The sequence below is a fragment of the Harpia harpyja genome, chromosome 4, assembly GCF_026419915.1.
Source record: "Harpia harpyja isolate bHarHar1 chromosome 4, bHarHar1 primary haplotype, whole genome shotgun sequence".
Classification (NCBI taxonomy): Eukaryota; Metazoa; Chordata; class Aves; order Accipitriformes; family Accipitridae; genus Harpia; species Harpia harpyja.
Window position 1 is genome coordinate 80849315 of NC_068943.1, and position 14625 is coordinate 80863939.

General features: G+C 62.9%; 1 protein-coding gene across 1 annotated transcript; it reads right to left on the bottom strand.

Annotated features, from left to right (window-relative positions):
• Positions 1–49: 49 nt before the first annotated feature.
• Positions 50–12667, bottom strand: PLCD3 (phospholipase C delta 3). Its single transcript, XM_052785007.1, has 16 exons — positions 12467–12667; positions 9101–9262; positions 7656–7884; positions 7438–7567; positions 6696–6921; positions 5577–5778; positions 5334–5478; positions 5101–5253; positions 4870–5025; positions 4552–4587; positions 3876–4035; positions 3007–3123; positions 2764–2912; positions 2030–2165; positions 827–976; positions 50–745 (listed from the first exon to the last, which is right to left on the bottom strand). Exons 1-16 carry the CDS (start codon positions 12567–12569, stop codon positions 657–659), a joined length of 2343 nt encoding a protein of 780 aa, XP_052640967.1. The 5' UTR covers positions 12570–12667; the 3' UTR covers positions 50–656.
• Between the last annotated feature and the right edge of the window lie 1958 nt (positions 12668–14625).

The following is a 14625-nucleotide window of genomic DNA, read 5'->3' on the forward strand; positions in this document are numbered from 1 at the left end:
CCCCCCCAAGGGGCCCCAGGAGGTGACAGGGACACGGGGACAGGCTCTGTTAAAATAAAACCTTTATTCGACTGGCTAGACATTGGGGTATAAATCTGTGACCGTCACTGGTGCTGGAGCAGGGGTTGGAAACGTGGCCCCCAGCCAAGCAGAGGCTCGACACTGTGGGCATGATGGGGCACATGGTGGCTGGGTCCCCTCGGGGACTGCACGGTGGCAGGGTCTCCTTGGGGACCTCATGGTGATGGCACTGTCCTTGCAGCCCAAAGTAGGGGCTGGGATTGAGTATGGCCGGGGGTGGTGGCGTTTGGGGGTTGCTGTCACCTATCTCCCCCCCCGGAGCTGTGCTGGGCTTTTGATGGCCCGGCCACCCCGTCCTGGTTGTCACAGCATCTCTGTCCCCTCGGGGTCACAGCCAGGGAGGAGAGGAGCAGGGCCTGCAGGCCAGCAGATGGGTTGGCACTATGGGACACGGAAGGGGTCCCCTACCTCCTTGGGTCCCCCAATCAGCCGTGCTGTCGCTGTGGCTGGGTGAGCGGTGTCCCCAGGCTGTCCCTGCAGAGGGAGCGGGGTGTCTCTGGCGCAGGAGGGTGCCCACCCCATGGAGGAACATGTTGTCCCCTGCATGGGGACACGACGTCCCTCCCACTGGGACCTCACAGGCTCTTGCATCGAATGTGCACAAAGAGCGTGGCGGGGGACAGGGATGTCCCGTCCTTGGAGAGCAGATGGATGTGACGATACCCTGGGGACAGAGACGGGGGCTGAGTGGGTGGCGGGGGACCGTCCCCATCCCCGGGGGGCAGCGGGGTGGGCACCCACCCACCTTCCCGCATGCTGGCCAAGGGCAGGGTGAACTGCCCCACGAAGTCGTTGCAGGAGGTGCTGTCGTAGTCCTCCACCACAAAGCGCACCAGGGCCAGCTCAGGCACCTGCAGCTGGAAGCTCAGCGTCTCCTCCCAGCGTGGGTTGAAGCCTATGGCACCAGGACGGGGGGGTGGGCGCTGCCACCGCGGCCACCACGGCCACCCACTGCCCTGGGCGTGGGGACCAGCGCGACCCTCCACTGTGCTCACCCCTGCCCCAGCTTAGCTGCCATCCTGCACTGGGGTCTGTGGGGACTGGGGCAGACTGGGGGAATGGGGGTGATACTGGGGTCAGGCTGGGCTATACTGGGGGAATGGGGGTCACACTAGGACTGTGATGGGGTATACTGGGGAAGAGGTGTCATAGTGGGGCCATGATGGGGTATACTGGTGGAATGGGGCTCATGCTGGGGCCAGGCTGGGCTATACTGGTGGAATGGGGGTCATAGTGGGGCTGGACTGGGCTGGACTGGGGAATGGGGGTCATACTGAGGCCATGATGGGGTATACTGGGGTAATGGGGGTCATACTAGGACTGTGATGGGGTATACTGGGGGAATGGGAGTCATACTGGGGCCAGGCTGGGCTGTACCGGGCGAATGGGGGTCATACTAGAATTGTGATGGGGTATACTGGGGGAATGTGGGTCATACTGGGGCCAGGCTGGGCTATACTGCTGGAATGGGGGTCATACTGGGGTTGGGCTGAAGTATACTGGGGAGAATGGGGGTCATACTGGGCTTGTGCTAGATATACTGGAGGCAGGAGGGAGCAGCACTGGGGAGAACTGGGACGTGCTGGGGCCCTGCCACTACTGGGGATCAGGCTGTGCTGGGGACGGGGCACTGCGGGACTGGGGTGCACTGGGGGGACTGGGGTGTCCTGGGCACTGGCTCAACAGGGGTGGCAGCTGGGGTGCAAGGGCCAGCGGGTGCCCGGGGTGTTGGATGCCCGAGGGCTCTGCCACCCCCCAGGATCAGGGTGCCCTGGGGATCAGGGTGCCCCCAGGATCAGGGTGCCCTGGGCTGACCCTGGGATCAGGGTGCTCCTGAGGACAGGGTGCCCTGGAGATCAGGGTGCCCTGGGGTGTCCCCAGGGTTTGGGTGCCCTGGGGTGTCCCCGGGGACTGGTGGCCGGGCCGTGGTGGCCTGGCAGGCGCTCACCGTTGTTGAGCTTGTGGTGGGTCTGCTGCTTGCTGCAGTCGGCCGGGACGCCGTGGATCTCCACCCGCACGAAGGGGTCCACGATGGAGCTCCCCTTCTCCCTGTTCAGCTTGGGCAGCTGCTGCGCCGTGATCACCTTGGGGGGCAGAGGGTGCTGGGGGCTGGTGGCACGGGGCACCGCGGGGTGGCAAGCCCCAGGAGAAGGGATGTGGGTGGCACATGGCTGGGTGTGGGGACAGGGCTGGTGCCCCCAGGAGAAGGGACGTGGGTGGCACCCAGCCAGGAGTGGGGATGGGGTGGGGAGGAGTGAGGTGGTTGGTGTCACCCAGGAGAAGGGACATGGATGGCACTTGGTCAGGAATGGGGACGGTGTCAGTGTCACCCAGGAGTAGGGACATGGATGGTATCCAAAGAGATGTGAGGCCAGTGTCAGTGTCCCCAGGAGAAGAGAGGTTGGTGGCATCCAGGTGAGTGTGGGGTTGGGGTCACCCAGGAGAAGTTGTGCGAGTGGCACCTGGCTGGACATGGAGTTGGTGTCACCCTTAAGGGACATGGGTGGGACCTGGCTGGACATGGTGTTGACGTCACCCAGAAGGGGTGTGGGTGGCACCTGTTTGGGTGTGGGGTTGGTGTCACCTGGGAAAAGGGATGCAGGTGGCACCTGGCCAGGCATGGGAATGTCATGGGTGTCACCCACCGGGGCATGGGGCTGGGGGGGAGCAGGGTACCCTCACCCTGACGTGCAGCGCCAGGCGGCGGGTCCCCTCTCCGGGGGGGCTGCGCAGGCAGGGGGGCTTCAGCACGTAGCCACAGCACCCATTGCCCAGGAAGCGCCCGGCATTCAGGTCCATCTCATAGCCTGGTGTCTGGAAGTTGAGGGCCACTGTGGGGACAGGAGGATGGAGTATCAGGGGGGGTGACAGCTTGGGGGGGGGTGCCAGGTCATGGGGTGTCCCCTGGGGGCCATGGGGTCTCACCCAGCTGGCAGCCAGCGTTCCACATCTCCTGGGGGTTGTAGTTGGAGGAGTTCATCTTCAGCCCCAGTGGGTAGACGCGGCTGAGCTGCTGGGCATTGTACTGGACCAGCGCCGGGCCTGGGAGGGGGGACGGCTGAGCGGGGCTGCTGCACCCATGGGTGCCACATGCACCCCTGGGGCTGGCACGGGGTCCTGCCGGTGGGGACAGGTGTCCTGCCTGCACCCATGTGCCTGGGGACGTGGACGGAGCCTGCCTGGCTGGGAGGGTCTGGAGCCCGAAACGTGACCCAGACCCCGAAACTGGGCCCTGGGGTTCAGACCCCAATCTTGGAGCTTGACCCTGGACCTTGACCTTGGACTCCTGACCCCAGACCTCACAACATGGATGCTGACCCCAGACCTTGAATTTAGACCCCAGACCCTGACCCTGGACCTTGACCCTGGATCCCAGACCCTGACCCTGGACCTCAGACCCTGAACTCAAACCCCAAACCCCAGACCCTGACCCCAGCCCTCAGACCCTGGACCCTGACACAGATCTTAATCCCAGCCCCAGCCCCCAGACCTGACCCTGGACCCAGATGTCACATCCCAAACCCAGACCCCACACCCTTATACCAGACCCTGATCCTGAACCTGTGACCCTCACCCTGGCCTCTGGCCCCAGCCCCTGACACCAGCCCCTGACACCAGCCCCCAGCCCCACCAGACCAGAGCAGCCCAGCTGGGGCCAGCATGTCCCCAGCCATCCCCCATGGAGCCACCCTTCTGAGAGACCCCATCTGTCTCAGCCCCATCCTGCATCCCAGTGAGGTCAGGAGCATGCAACCACTTTGTCCCCATCTCCATCCCCGTCCTGTCACCCTCACCCGCCTCCTTGATGAGCTTCCGAGCCTTCCTCTCGCTGAAGGAGGACATCTCGCAGGGCCGGGGGTGGCGCAGGGCATGGGCCAGGCCGGGGAAGGGGACAGCCTGGCAGTACACCACCACGGCCGACAGCTCTGGGGCCACCTGCGATGCATCCTTGGCCTGCGGGAGCCACCCTGGTGTCAGGGCCACCCCAGCTCTGGTGGTCACCTGCCTGCCTGAGGGTCTACAGATCCCCCTACCCTGCTGGTGCTGAGCTCTGAGACCCCCAAGGCCATGGAGACCCCAAAGTAATGGAGAACCTGAGGCAATGGAGACCTCCAAAGTGATGAAGACTCCAAGCAGGTGGAGACCCTGAGGTGATGCAGACCCCAAGATGTTAGAGACCCCAAGATGATGGAGAACCCGAGGTGATGGACAACCCGAGGTGATGGGCATCTTTCCATCCAAGGTGATGGAAACCTCAAAGCGATGGAGACTCCAAGGTGATGGACGATCCCCCCCACAAGGCAATGGAGAGCCTGAGGTGATGGAGACCCCAGAAATGGAGCACCCAGCCCAACAAGGGAGGAGGGAAGCACAGCTGAGATGTCCCCAAGCTCAGTCCCCTCTGCCAGCCAGTGAGAGCCACTCACCGCCCCCGTGGTACCCAACCCCTCAGCCCACCACACGACCCACCTGCAGAGGTTTGATCTCCTGCAGTGACTGCAGCGACTGGAAGAGGAGAGAGCAGGGCTGTACTGGGGGATGCAGGCAGTGCTCACCTGCCCCAGGCCCCAGCACTGTTGGGACACAGTGGTCCTGTGGCACTGCCGGGATGTCGCGGTCCTCCAGGACCACCAGGATGCCATGGTGCCCCAGCACCATCATGATGCCATCATCCCCCAGCACCACCAGCATGCTGTGGTCCTCCAGGACCACCAGAACACCATGGTCCTCCAGCATCCCCGGGATGCTGTGATCCCCTGGCACCATAGCACTGGAAGAGCCCCTTACCCGCCGGCTGTTTCTCTCCTGCAGCTTCTCCTCCTCTTCCTCTTCCTCCTCCTCCTCTTCCTCCTCCTCAGGGTCTGGAAGGGAGGTGACACCCCGGTGCTCATGCCATGGCTCTGGCAGCTTCTTGCCCTTCACCAGGACTTTCCCCTTCAGCTGCTGCGGGAGGAAGGGCCAAGCTCAAGGCTCAGAGGGGACATGGGGACACTGTGGTGGGCAGGCAGGTGGCCTTACCTCCGGGGATGGGAGGTTGTGGGGGTCCTGCCCCTCCAGCGGCTGCGTCAGCAGCATGTCCCCCAGGATGGCCTTCATGTGCCGGGCCATGGTGGCCTGCTGCTCCAGCCCACAGTGGTTCTCCAGGGACAGGATGACTGGGTAGGGCGATTGCTGGGGACGGGGATAGGGATGGACAGTGCTCAGCACCCAGCACCCAGCACCCGTCCCAGGGATGCCAGCACCTGGCTCACCTTGAAGGCATAGTCACGGATGCTCTCAATGACATCGCGGAAGAGGATTTTGGAGGTGAGCGTGTGCCCATGGTAGACGACAGGTTCCCCATCAGAGCCCTCCCAGCAGTCCAGCTCCACGCAGCGGCATCCTGCCATCAGTGCCCTGCCATCACACCATCACCGGATGAGTCCCTGCATCACCCCGGCACCCTCAAACCATGGGACCATCCGGGCATGGAGCATCTGACCAGGGGCACCCACCTGACATAGGCTTCGGTGCTGCTGGTGCCACCGATCTGGTTGCGGGTCAGGTAGGTGTTGTGGGAGGAAGAGATGAAGTAGTGGCACAGGGGCTGGCTCATGTCCTGGTGCACCTTGGTGTGCTCCTGGTTGAGGATGTCACCAGCGGCCGAGAGGAGGTACATCATGAAGCCGTCCAGCATCATCAGGTCCTGCTGCCTGGCTGAGGAACACAGTGGCGGGCTGTCGCAGAGGGCTGGCATGCCGCTGGCAGGGTGGCACCCCGGGGACTGTCCCCACCTGGATGTCCCCTGTCTCCCAGCAGTGCCATGTTCACCCCAGACCTGGCACTGCAGCACCCAGGGGACATGCAAGTTCCCTTGAGTGTCACGTCTCCATCCTGATGTCACTCATCCTGCTAGTGCCACATTCACCCTGGACCTGGCATGGTGGCACCCATGAGGTGTGGAGGTTCCCTGTCCCCACCCTGATGTCCTCCGTCCTCATAGTGCCATGTTCACCCCAGACCTGGCACTGTGGCACCCAGGGGATGTGGAGGTCCCCCGGCAGTGTCACATTCATGCTAGGGCTGCCACTGCATCACCCAGGAGACATGGAGGTCCACCTGCTGTCCATCTCCACCCTGATGTCCCCCATCCTGCTAGTGCCACATCTACCCTAGGGGTACTACTGTGATACCCAAGAGACATGGCGGTCCTTCATCCCCACCATAATGTCCCCCGTCCTCATGGTGCCATGTTCACGCTGGACCTGCCATGGTGGGACCCAAGGGACATGGAGGTCCCCCAGCAGTGTCACATTCATGCTAGGGCTGCCACTGCATCACCCAGGAGACATGGAGGTCCACCTGCTGTCCATCCCCACCTTCACATCCCCTGTCCCCTCAGTGCCACATCCACCATGGATCAGCAAGGCCACGTGTTGGACTGCTGACACCCGGTGCCACCCCAGGGAAGGGACACAAGGACACTCACCCAAGCCTTGGAGGACCCCATACCACCTTGGGGGGTGACACCACCAAGCAGAGCCCCATCCCCACGCCATCCATGACCTCCCTTGGCTCCAGCAGTGCCCATCCCACCACCACCCATGAAGCGAGCTGACTGTCCTCAGCCCTACCCTTCTCGTTGAGCTCATAGGCGCGGATGACGGCACGGGCCTGGCGCAGGCTGGCATCCTCGCCCTGATCCCGTAGGAAATCCCGCAGCTCCTCAGCCGACAGGACACGGTCCTCGCCCGAGTAACGCCCAAAAAGCTCCTCCAGCTCCGGCCGCCGCAGCAGCCGTCGGCAAAACTCCTCCACCTCCCGGCCCTCCAGCCGCTCGTCACCCGAGTGGTCGCACTCCTGATGGGACCGCAGCCCAACCTCGGGGACCGTCCCCTGCTCGTGGGGAGGGGACATCCCCTGCCTCGTCCTGCCTGCCCCTTGGGGCTGGCAGCGTGTGTGATGAGTTTGGGGGGCATGAGGGCTCAGGGATGGGCTGTGCCTAGGGGGGGTGCAGGGGCATGTCCCCTCTGTCCCCCCCACCCTCTGACCCTCCAGTCTGGGATGGAGTAGAGCAGAGTGCCATGCCTCAGTTTCCCCAGGCAGAAAGGGACCTTGGGAGATGCCCATGGGGACAGCACCCCATGGGAGGAAAATGTCACACCTTGGGGACCCACAGAGCAGTGGCAGGGACAGCTCACCCCACCACATCATGAGCTCCTGCTCATGAGGGGACCCAACCACTGGTAATGGTAGGTGGCTTTGGGTGTGACAAGTTTGACAGTTCTCTGCACTTGGGAAGGCAGAGGAGGAGCCAGCATTCCCTCCTGGTGACAGCAGTGGGGAACAGCGGGTGATGGAGCACAGGATGGGTACCTTGAAGAGCTTGTAGGCGTAGACATCATCCATGTAGATGTTGATCATCCTCAGCATGCTCTTTACCTCCCGGAAGGACATCTTGTTGTCCTTATTCCTGTCTGCTCGCTGCAGGACCCCATGGATCCAGCTATGCCAGGGTAAGGAAACCACCTGGCATCACCCCCACAGCCATCCCCAACCTGTCCCCAAACCCCCATAGCTCTGACAAAGGATATTGGTCAAGCTTCTCCGGTTGACTCATGGCTTGCAGCCGCCCCATCAGCTTGGTGAGACCTTGCACCCAGTGGCGGGCATCCTCCTCGCCCCGCGCAGCCAGGTCGAGGTTCTTGCGCTTGCCCTTGAAGACGAGGGTGAAGCAGTGCCGCTCGGGGAAGGCAGCACCGTACTTTCGTAGACCCTCTGACTGGTGTCCCTCACGCACCCCCTCGATGTGCATCACCGAGACTGCAGGGACACGCACGGTGATGGGGCCACCCCGGGGATGGAGGTTGTCCCTCTGCATTTCTCCCACCCATGAGCATCCTGCAAGACATCCTGACTGCTGGTGGACAACCTACGTGTCCCCAGGGGCACCCCAGGGGACAGGGGCTCAGCTCCTATTGATGCTGGGCTTAAGCCACTAATCCCAGGCGAGACAGGAGCCACTGCCGCTGACCCCTGCGGGGATGGGGATGCCGGCAGTGCCAGCTCCGGGCACGCATCCCAGATGAGAGGGTGGAAGGAGACGGGTGATGCCGGGGAGCAGGGACAGAGTCTGGCTGGGATGGAGACGGGACCTTGTGGGGGTCCTGAGGGGGATGGGGAAGGGTGTGGGCTCTTGGGGCTCAGGGTGGGGTGCACTGGGAGGCATTGGATGCACTGGGATGTAATGGGATGCACTGGGTGCAGTGGGAAGCACTGGAAGGCACTGGGTGCAGTGGGTTGGGATCCGGGTCCTGGGTGGAGGGTCCGTATTCTGGACTGGGGTCCACATCTCGGGTCAGGGTCTGGGTCCCAGGCTGGGGGTGCAGGTCCTGGATTGGGGTCTGCATCCTGGGTGGGGGTCTGGGTCCTGGGTTGGTGTCTGGGTCCTGGATGAGGGTCTGGGTCCCAGAGTGGGGTCTGGGTTCTGGGGGGGGGTCTGGGACCTGAGTGGGTTCCAGGTCCCAGGTGGGGGTCTGGGTGGGGGTCTGGCTCCTGGATTGGGGTCTGGGTTGCAGGGTGGGCATCTGGGTTGCATGTGGGGTGTCTGGGTCCTGGGTTGGGGTCCGGGTCCCAGGGTGGGTGTCTGGGTTGCACGTGGGGGTCTGAGTCCTGGGTTGAGGTCTGGGTGCCAGAGGGGGGTTTGGGTCCTAGGTAGGGGGTCTGGCTCCCTGGCTGGGGGCTGAGTGCCCAGTTGGGGTCTGGGTCCCGGGTGGGGGTCCGGGTTCTGGGTGGGGGCTGGGGTCCCAGGTTGTGGGCGAGGTCCTGGGTTGGGATGTGGGTCCTGGGCTGGGCTCTGGATCCCGGGTAGGGGTCTATGTCCCGGGTGGGCGTGTGGGTCCCAGCTCATGCCCAGGTCCCTACAGGCAGGTTTGAGGCACTGCCCAGGTCCCAACCCCTCCCGACAGCTCGAGGCTGTGCAGGATGTGGTCCAGGGTCCCCGAGCCCCTGGGGGACGGTCCCCAGCACCGGCACTCACAGCTCTGCTGGGAGAGAGCGCGTCCGAAGCGCCCCTCGAAGCAGACAGTCACCCCGTCCTCCTGCAGGCAGAAGAGCCGCTCCCTGGGGCCCCCCCGGGACTTGATCTTCCGGAGCAGGGAGCCCCGCAGCATCCGCTGGATGTCCTCGTCCTCCGTCAGGCCTGCAGGGAACCAGCCCGTGGGCACCCTGTGGCAGCTACTGGGTGGTACTGGGGGGCACTGGCTGGTACTGGAGGCTCTGAGGGTGTACTGGGCATACTGGGTGGGAGTGGGGGGAGCTTGGTGCACATGTGTATGCACATCTGCATGTGTACACCCCTGCACATCCCATGAGATGGGATGGGATGGCATGGGACTGACGGGACAGATGGGACAGGGCAGACATGATGGGATGGGACAGGATGGGATGGGATGGGATAGGATGGGACAGAATGGCACAGCATGGCATGGGACAGGATGGAGGGATGGGACAGGACAGGATGGGATGGACAGGAGGGGACAATGGGATGGGATGAGATGGGACTTATATGACACTATGTGACAGTACAGACAGGGCATGGCGGGACAAGATGGGACAGGTAGGATGGGACAGGACAGGGTGGTGCAGACAGGACAGGATGGGACAGGGTGGGCGGAACAAACATGACAGGATGGGATGGGGTGGGATACCACAGGATAGGACAAGATGGGAGAGGGTAGACAGGGCAAGATGGGACAGATGGGATGGGATGGGATGGGATGGGATGGGATGAGACAGAGCAGACAGGACAGGACAGGCTGGGATGGGATGGGACAGAGTGGGCGGAACAAACATGACAGGATGGGACAGGATGGGATGGCACTGGATGGGATATCACAGGACGGGACAGGACAGGACAGGACAGGACAGGAGAGGGCAGACAGGGCAGGATGGGACATGATGGGACAGACAGGATGGGACAGGACAGATGCAATGGGATGGGATGGGATGGGATGGGATGGAACAGACAAGATGGGACAGGGCAGACAGGACGGGATGGGATGGGATGGGATGGGACAGGATGGGACATGATGGGACAGACGGGATGGGACAGGACAGATGCCATGGGATGGGACGGAATGGGATGGCATGGGATGGGATGGGATGGAACAGACAGGGTGGGGTAGGATGACACAAGGCAGACAGGAGAGGACAGACAGGACACTGCCATCGGGCCACTGTGGGGCACCGTGTAGCCAGCCGGGGGGACAGCACACAGCAGCGCGGTGGCAGAGCCCTGCTCACACGGCAGAGCCCAGCTGCTAAATCCCACAAAGCCACCCAAATCCCGTGTGGGGAGTGCCAGGACAGTGCCGGCAGCAGAGGTTAGGCTGGGAATGATGACGGGGTGGCCTCGGGGACCCACGGGCCCACGCCCAGGCTCACGGCAGGGCCAGGACTTTTCCGTCTATTCTCCAAAGAGCAGTTATTTCCTCCCTTTTTTGTTTTGGCAACCACTCCTAAAGAACAGCCCCAGCACCCGTGTCCCTGCTCCGGCCGAGACACTGATCCTGGGCTGGGAAACAGCAGGTTTGGGGCCGAGCAGGGACATCCCGAGCTGGCCACGGTCTCGGGGATGTGGCCACCAGCTGCCACCACCACCTGCATGATCACATCCTGCCCACGGTGCAGGGTTGAGGGCAACTTCAGAGGGCAGGTACAGACACACGGATGCATGGATACACAAGCATATGAATGTACAGATGTATGGACTCATGGATACAGGCACATGGGTACATGGATGGACACACGGATTGTCAGACACACAGGCACATGGGGTCACAGGTGCACAAGTGTATGGATGCATGGACACATGGATGCATGGACACATGGGTGCATGGACATATGGATGCACTGATACGTGGACACATGGATGCATGGATACAGAGATGCAGGGATGTATGGGTACATGGATATACAGATGCAGGGATGTATGGATACATGGATGCACTGATGCAAGGACACACGGACACATGGATGCACAAGTACATGGATGCACAGATGCATGGACACATGGATACAGGCACATGGGCATACAGACAGACATACAGGTGCTCGGACACACGAGCACATGGGGTCACGGGTGCACAACTGTATGAATACATGGACACAGGGATGCACTGATACACGGACGCATGGATGCATGGATACACAGATGCGGGGATGTATAGATATATGGATGCATGGATGCATTGATGCAAGGACACATGGACACATGGATTCACAAGTATATGGATGCACGGACACATACGGGTGCATGGACATATGGATGCACCAACATACAGGCACATGGAATGCATGGGCAGATGGATGCACTGATGCATGGACACATGGATATACAGATGCAGGGATGTATGGATACATGGATGCATGGACACAGAGATGCAGGGACAGATGGATGCATGGATGCACTGATGCAAGGACACACAGACAAATGGACACACGGATACACAGATGCACAAGCATATGGGTGCACAGACCCATGGATGCATGGACACAGGGACAGACAGACCTGCAGCAGACACACGGCCACACCAAGCCGTGCAGCTCCGGGTACACAGCCACACGCCCAAAGGCACGCGCGGGCCAGTGCAGCAGTGGGAGCAAAGCCCTCCCTCCACGGCACAGGGCCAGCCCCTGCCCTGCCCTGCCCACTGCTCCCACGCAGGATCAGGCCTGGCCGCCCCGGCAGGCGCACCCTGACCTTCCCGGGCACCCGGTTCTCCTGCCCGCACCTCACGGGCAGCTCTGCCCCGAGCTGCTATGGGGTCAGCAGGGCCCCAAGCCGACAGCGCTGCGGGCAGCACCCTTGTGTGGGGAAACCGAGGCAGGGTATTAGGTGAGGGTCCCAGTGAGCTGGAGCTGAGCCTTGGGGACAATAAATCCCCCAAGCAGGAGGGCTCCCGTCACCCGTCATGTGGCCGAACCCCGACCCTGCTGCCCCCCAACATCTGGGGCAATACATAGCTATTTTGGGGCTACCTTGGGGACCCCTCCCAGCCACGGGCACCCTTCCCTGCTGTGGGGGACCCCATCCACCTCGGGATCACTCCCTGCCATGGGGACCCTCCTGGCCGTGGGGACCCATCCCTGCCGTGGGGACAATTTCCTGCACGGGGACCACGGCTATCTTGGGAACCCCTCCCTGCCATGGGGGACCCCATCCCTGCCATGGGGGTCGCCATCCACCTCGGGGACACTCCCAGCCACGGAGATCCCTCCCGGGACCCCCTCTGGCACGGCCCCCCCGGAGTTTCTGCCCGGTCCCCCCCTGCCCGCCCCGTCGGGTCCTCCGTGTCCCCCCGCCCGCCCCCTCCCCCCCGGCGGGACCGGCCCCAGGACTCACCCATTTTCTTCAAGGCTCTGCCGGGCCGGCGGGGGCCACCGGAGCCGTCCGACGGGGAGCGGGGCTGCTCGGCGGCGGGACGAGCCTTCCTGCCGCAGATCATTGTGCGGGGCCGGTGCCCCGGTACCCCCGGTTCCCCCGGTGCTCCCGGTGCTCCCGGTCCCGACGGTGCCCCCGGCCGGTGCAGCCGGGCTGGGCGGCGGCGGCGAACGGGGCTGGGGCTGGCCTGGGGCTGGGCGGCCCCGCCGGGACCGGGGCCGGGCGCTGGAAAGTACCGGGAGGAGCCACGTTTCAGCCCGGACGGTGTTAACTGTTTATGCCCTCCTGGGCCGAGCGGTGGCTGCCGGTGACGGTCTCCACCGGGACGGGTCTGCAGCGGGATGAGTCTGCACCGGGAAACCGGTCTGCACCGGGAGTGGGTAGGCACCGGGGGGGTCTGACTTGCACCGGGATGAGTGTGCACCGGGAAACCAGTCTGCACCGGGGATGGGTTTGCATCGGGGATGCGATCTGCACCGGGAACGGGCCGGGGTCCCGGTGTGCATTCGGGGAGTTTTTCTGCACGGGGGAACGGCACGGGGGGGTCCCGCTCTGCACCGGCTATAACTCGAAGGGCCGGTCCGCCCCGGAACGGACCGGGGGTCCCCACCTCCCCCGCGGAGGTCCGTCTGCACCGGGGACTGGCCCAGGGGACACCCCGGTCACCGCTGGGCGACCTGGTCTGCCCGGGGGGCACAGCTGCCTGCTGCCGGTGACACCCCGGTACTGCCGGTGGGCACCCAGGGGACCCTCTCCACCAGCCTGGGGACAGCAGGGACCCATGGGACCCCCTCTGCCATCACACCTGGGGACAGCAGGGACCCATGGGACCCCCTCTGCCATCACACCAGGGGACCCAGTCCTGCTATGCCCTCTACATCCCTGCCTTGGGGACATGGTGGCACTGGGACAGAGGGGCCTCTACCAGCTGCCAGGACCCCCAGGTGACCGTCCCCAGTGGTGGGACAGCAGCAGGAGCTGGGGACTGGCAGCAACATGGGCCAGGCAGGGAGGATGGTGGTATCTCCAGTTATTCCCCACTCCCAGAGCCCCACACGTGTGTGTGGGCTTGTGCACGTGTGTGTGCGCATCCCTGTGCACAACTGCACATGTGCATGCAGATGTGTGCATCTGTACGTGTGTGCACAGCTGTGTACTTGTATATGCATATGTCTCTGTGCACAGGCACACATGCATGCGTGTGTGCAGGTACACACACCTCTGTGCATGTGTGTATGCAACCATGTACACACACATGCATGTGTGTGTATGCAGGCACACGTGCATGCGTGTATGCAGCCATGTAGACATGTATGCATGCATGTAGGTGTGTGCAGACACACGAGTGCATGCAGGCGTGTGTGCAGCCATGTACACATGTGTAGCTGCACAGCTGCATGCACACATGAGTGCATGCAGGCATGTGTGCAGCCATGTACACATGTGTAGCTGCACAGCTGCATGCACACATGAGTGCATGCAGGCATGTGTGCAGCCATGTACACATGTGTAGCTGCACAGCTGCATGCACACACATCTGTGCAGCCATACATCCACCAGTGCAGCTGTACCTGCACACATGCCCGTGTAAGCATGTACATGATTTTACCCCAAATCCCTGCATTTTCATACATCCTCACCTTTCTCACAGCCACTGCTTGCTGACGGCAGGTGGGGCAGGGAGGAATGCATGGCTGCAGGAGAAGACCTCCTGTCCCCAGCCCCGGGATCCCCAACCTTGCAGCCCAGCCAGGGTGATGCATGATGGAGCAGGGGCAGAGCTGTGCTTTGATTTCAAGCCCATAGCGTGGCATGGGGCCATGGGCTTGCGACAAGGGGTTATTTTCCACAGCCCGGCATGGCTTCTTGCAAAAATCCGCAGCGCCTGGCGGGCTGGGGAGGGCACCCCAGGCCTGGCTGGGCTGAGGGGACCAGGACCTGCAGCACAGGGAGAGGAAACTGCAACTGCAGGTGGAGACTTTCGCCAGGGTCGGGGTGGCAGCAGCGCTGCCAATGGCTGCCAGACCCTAGGTGGGACAGTTGGGCACCCAGGGGTGACAGCAGAGCAGCCTGGGGCAATGTCTGGCCACCTGGGGCAACATCTGGGCACCCTGGGTGAT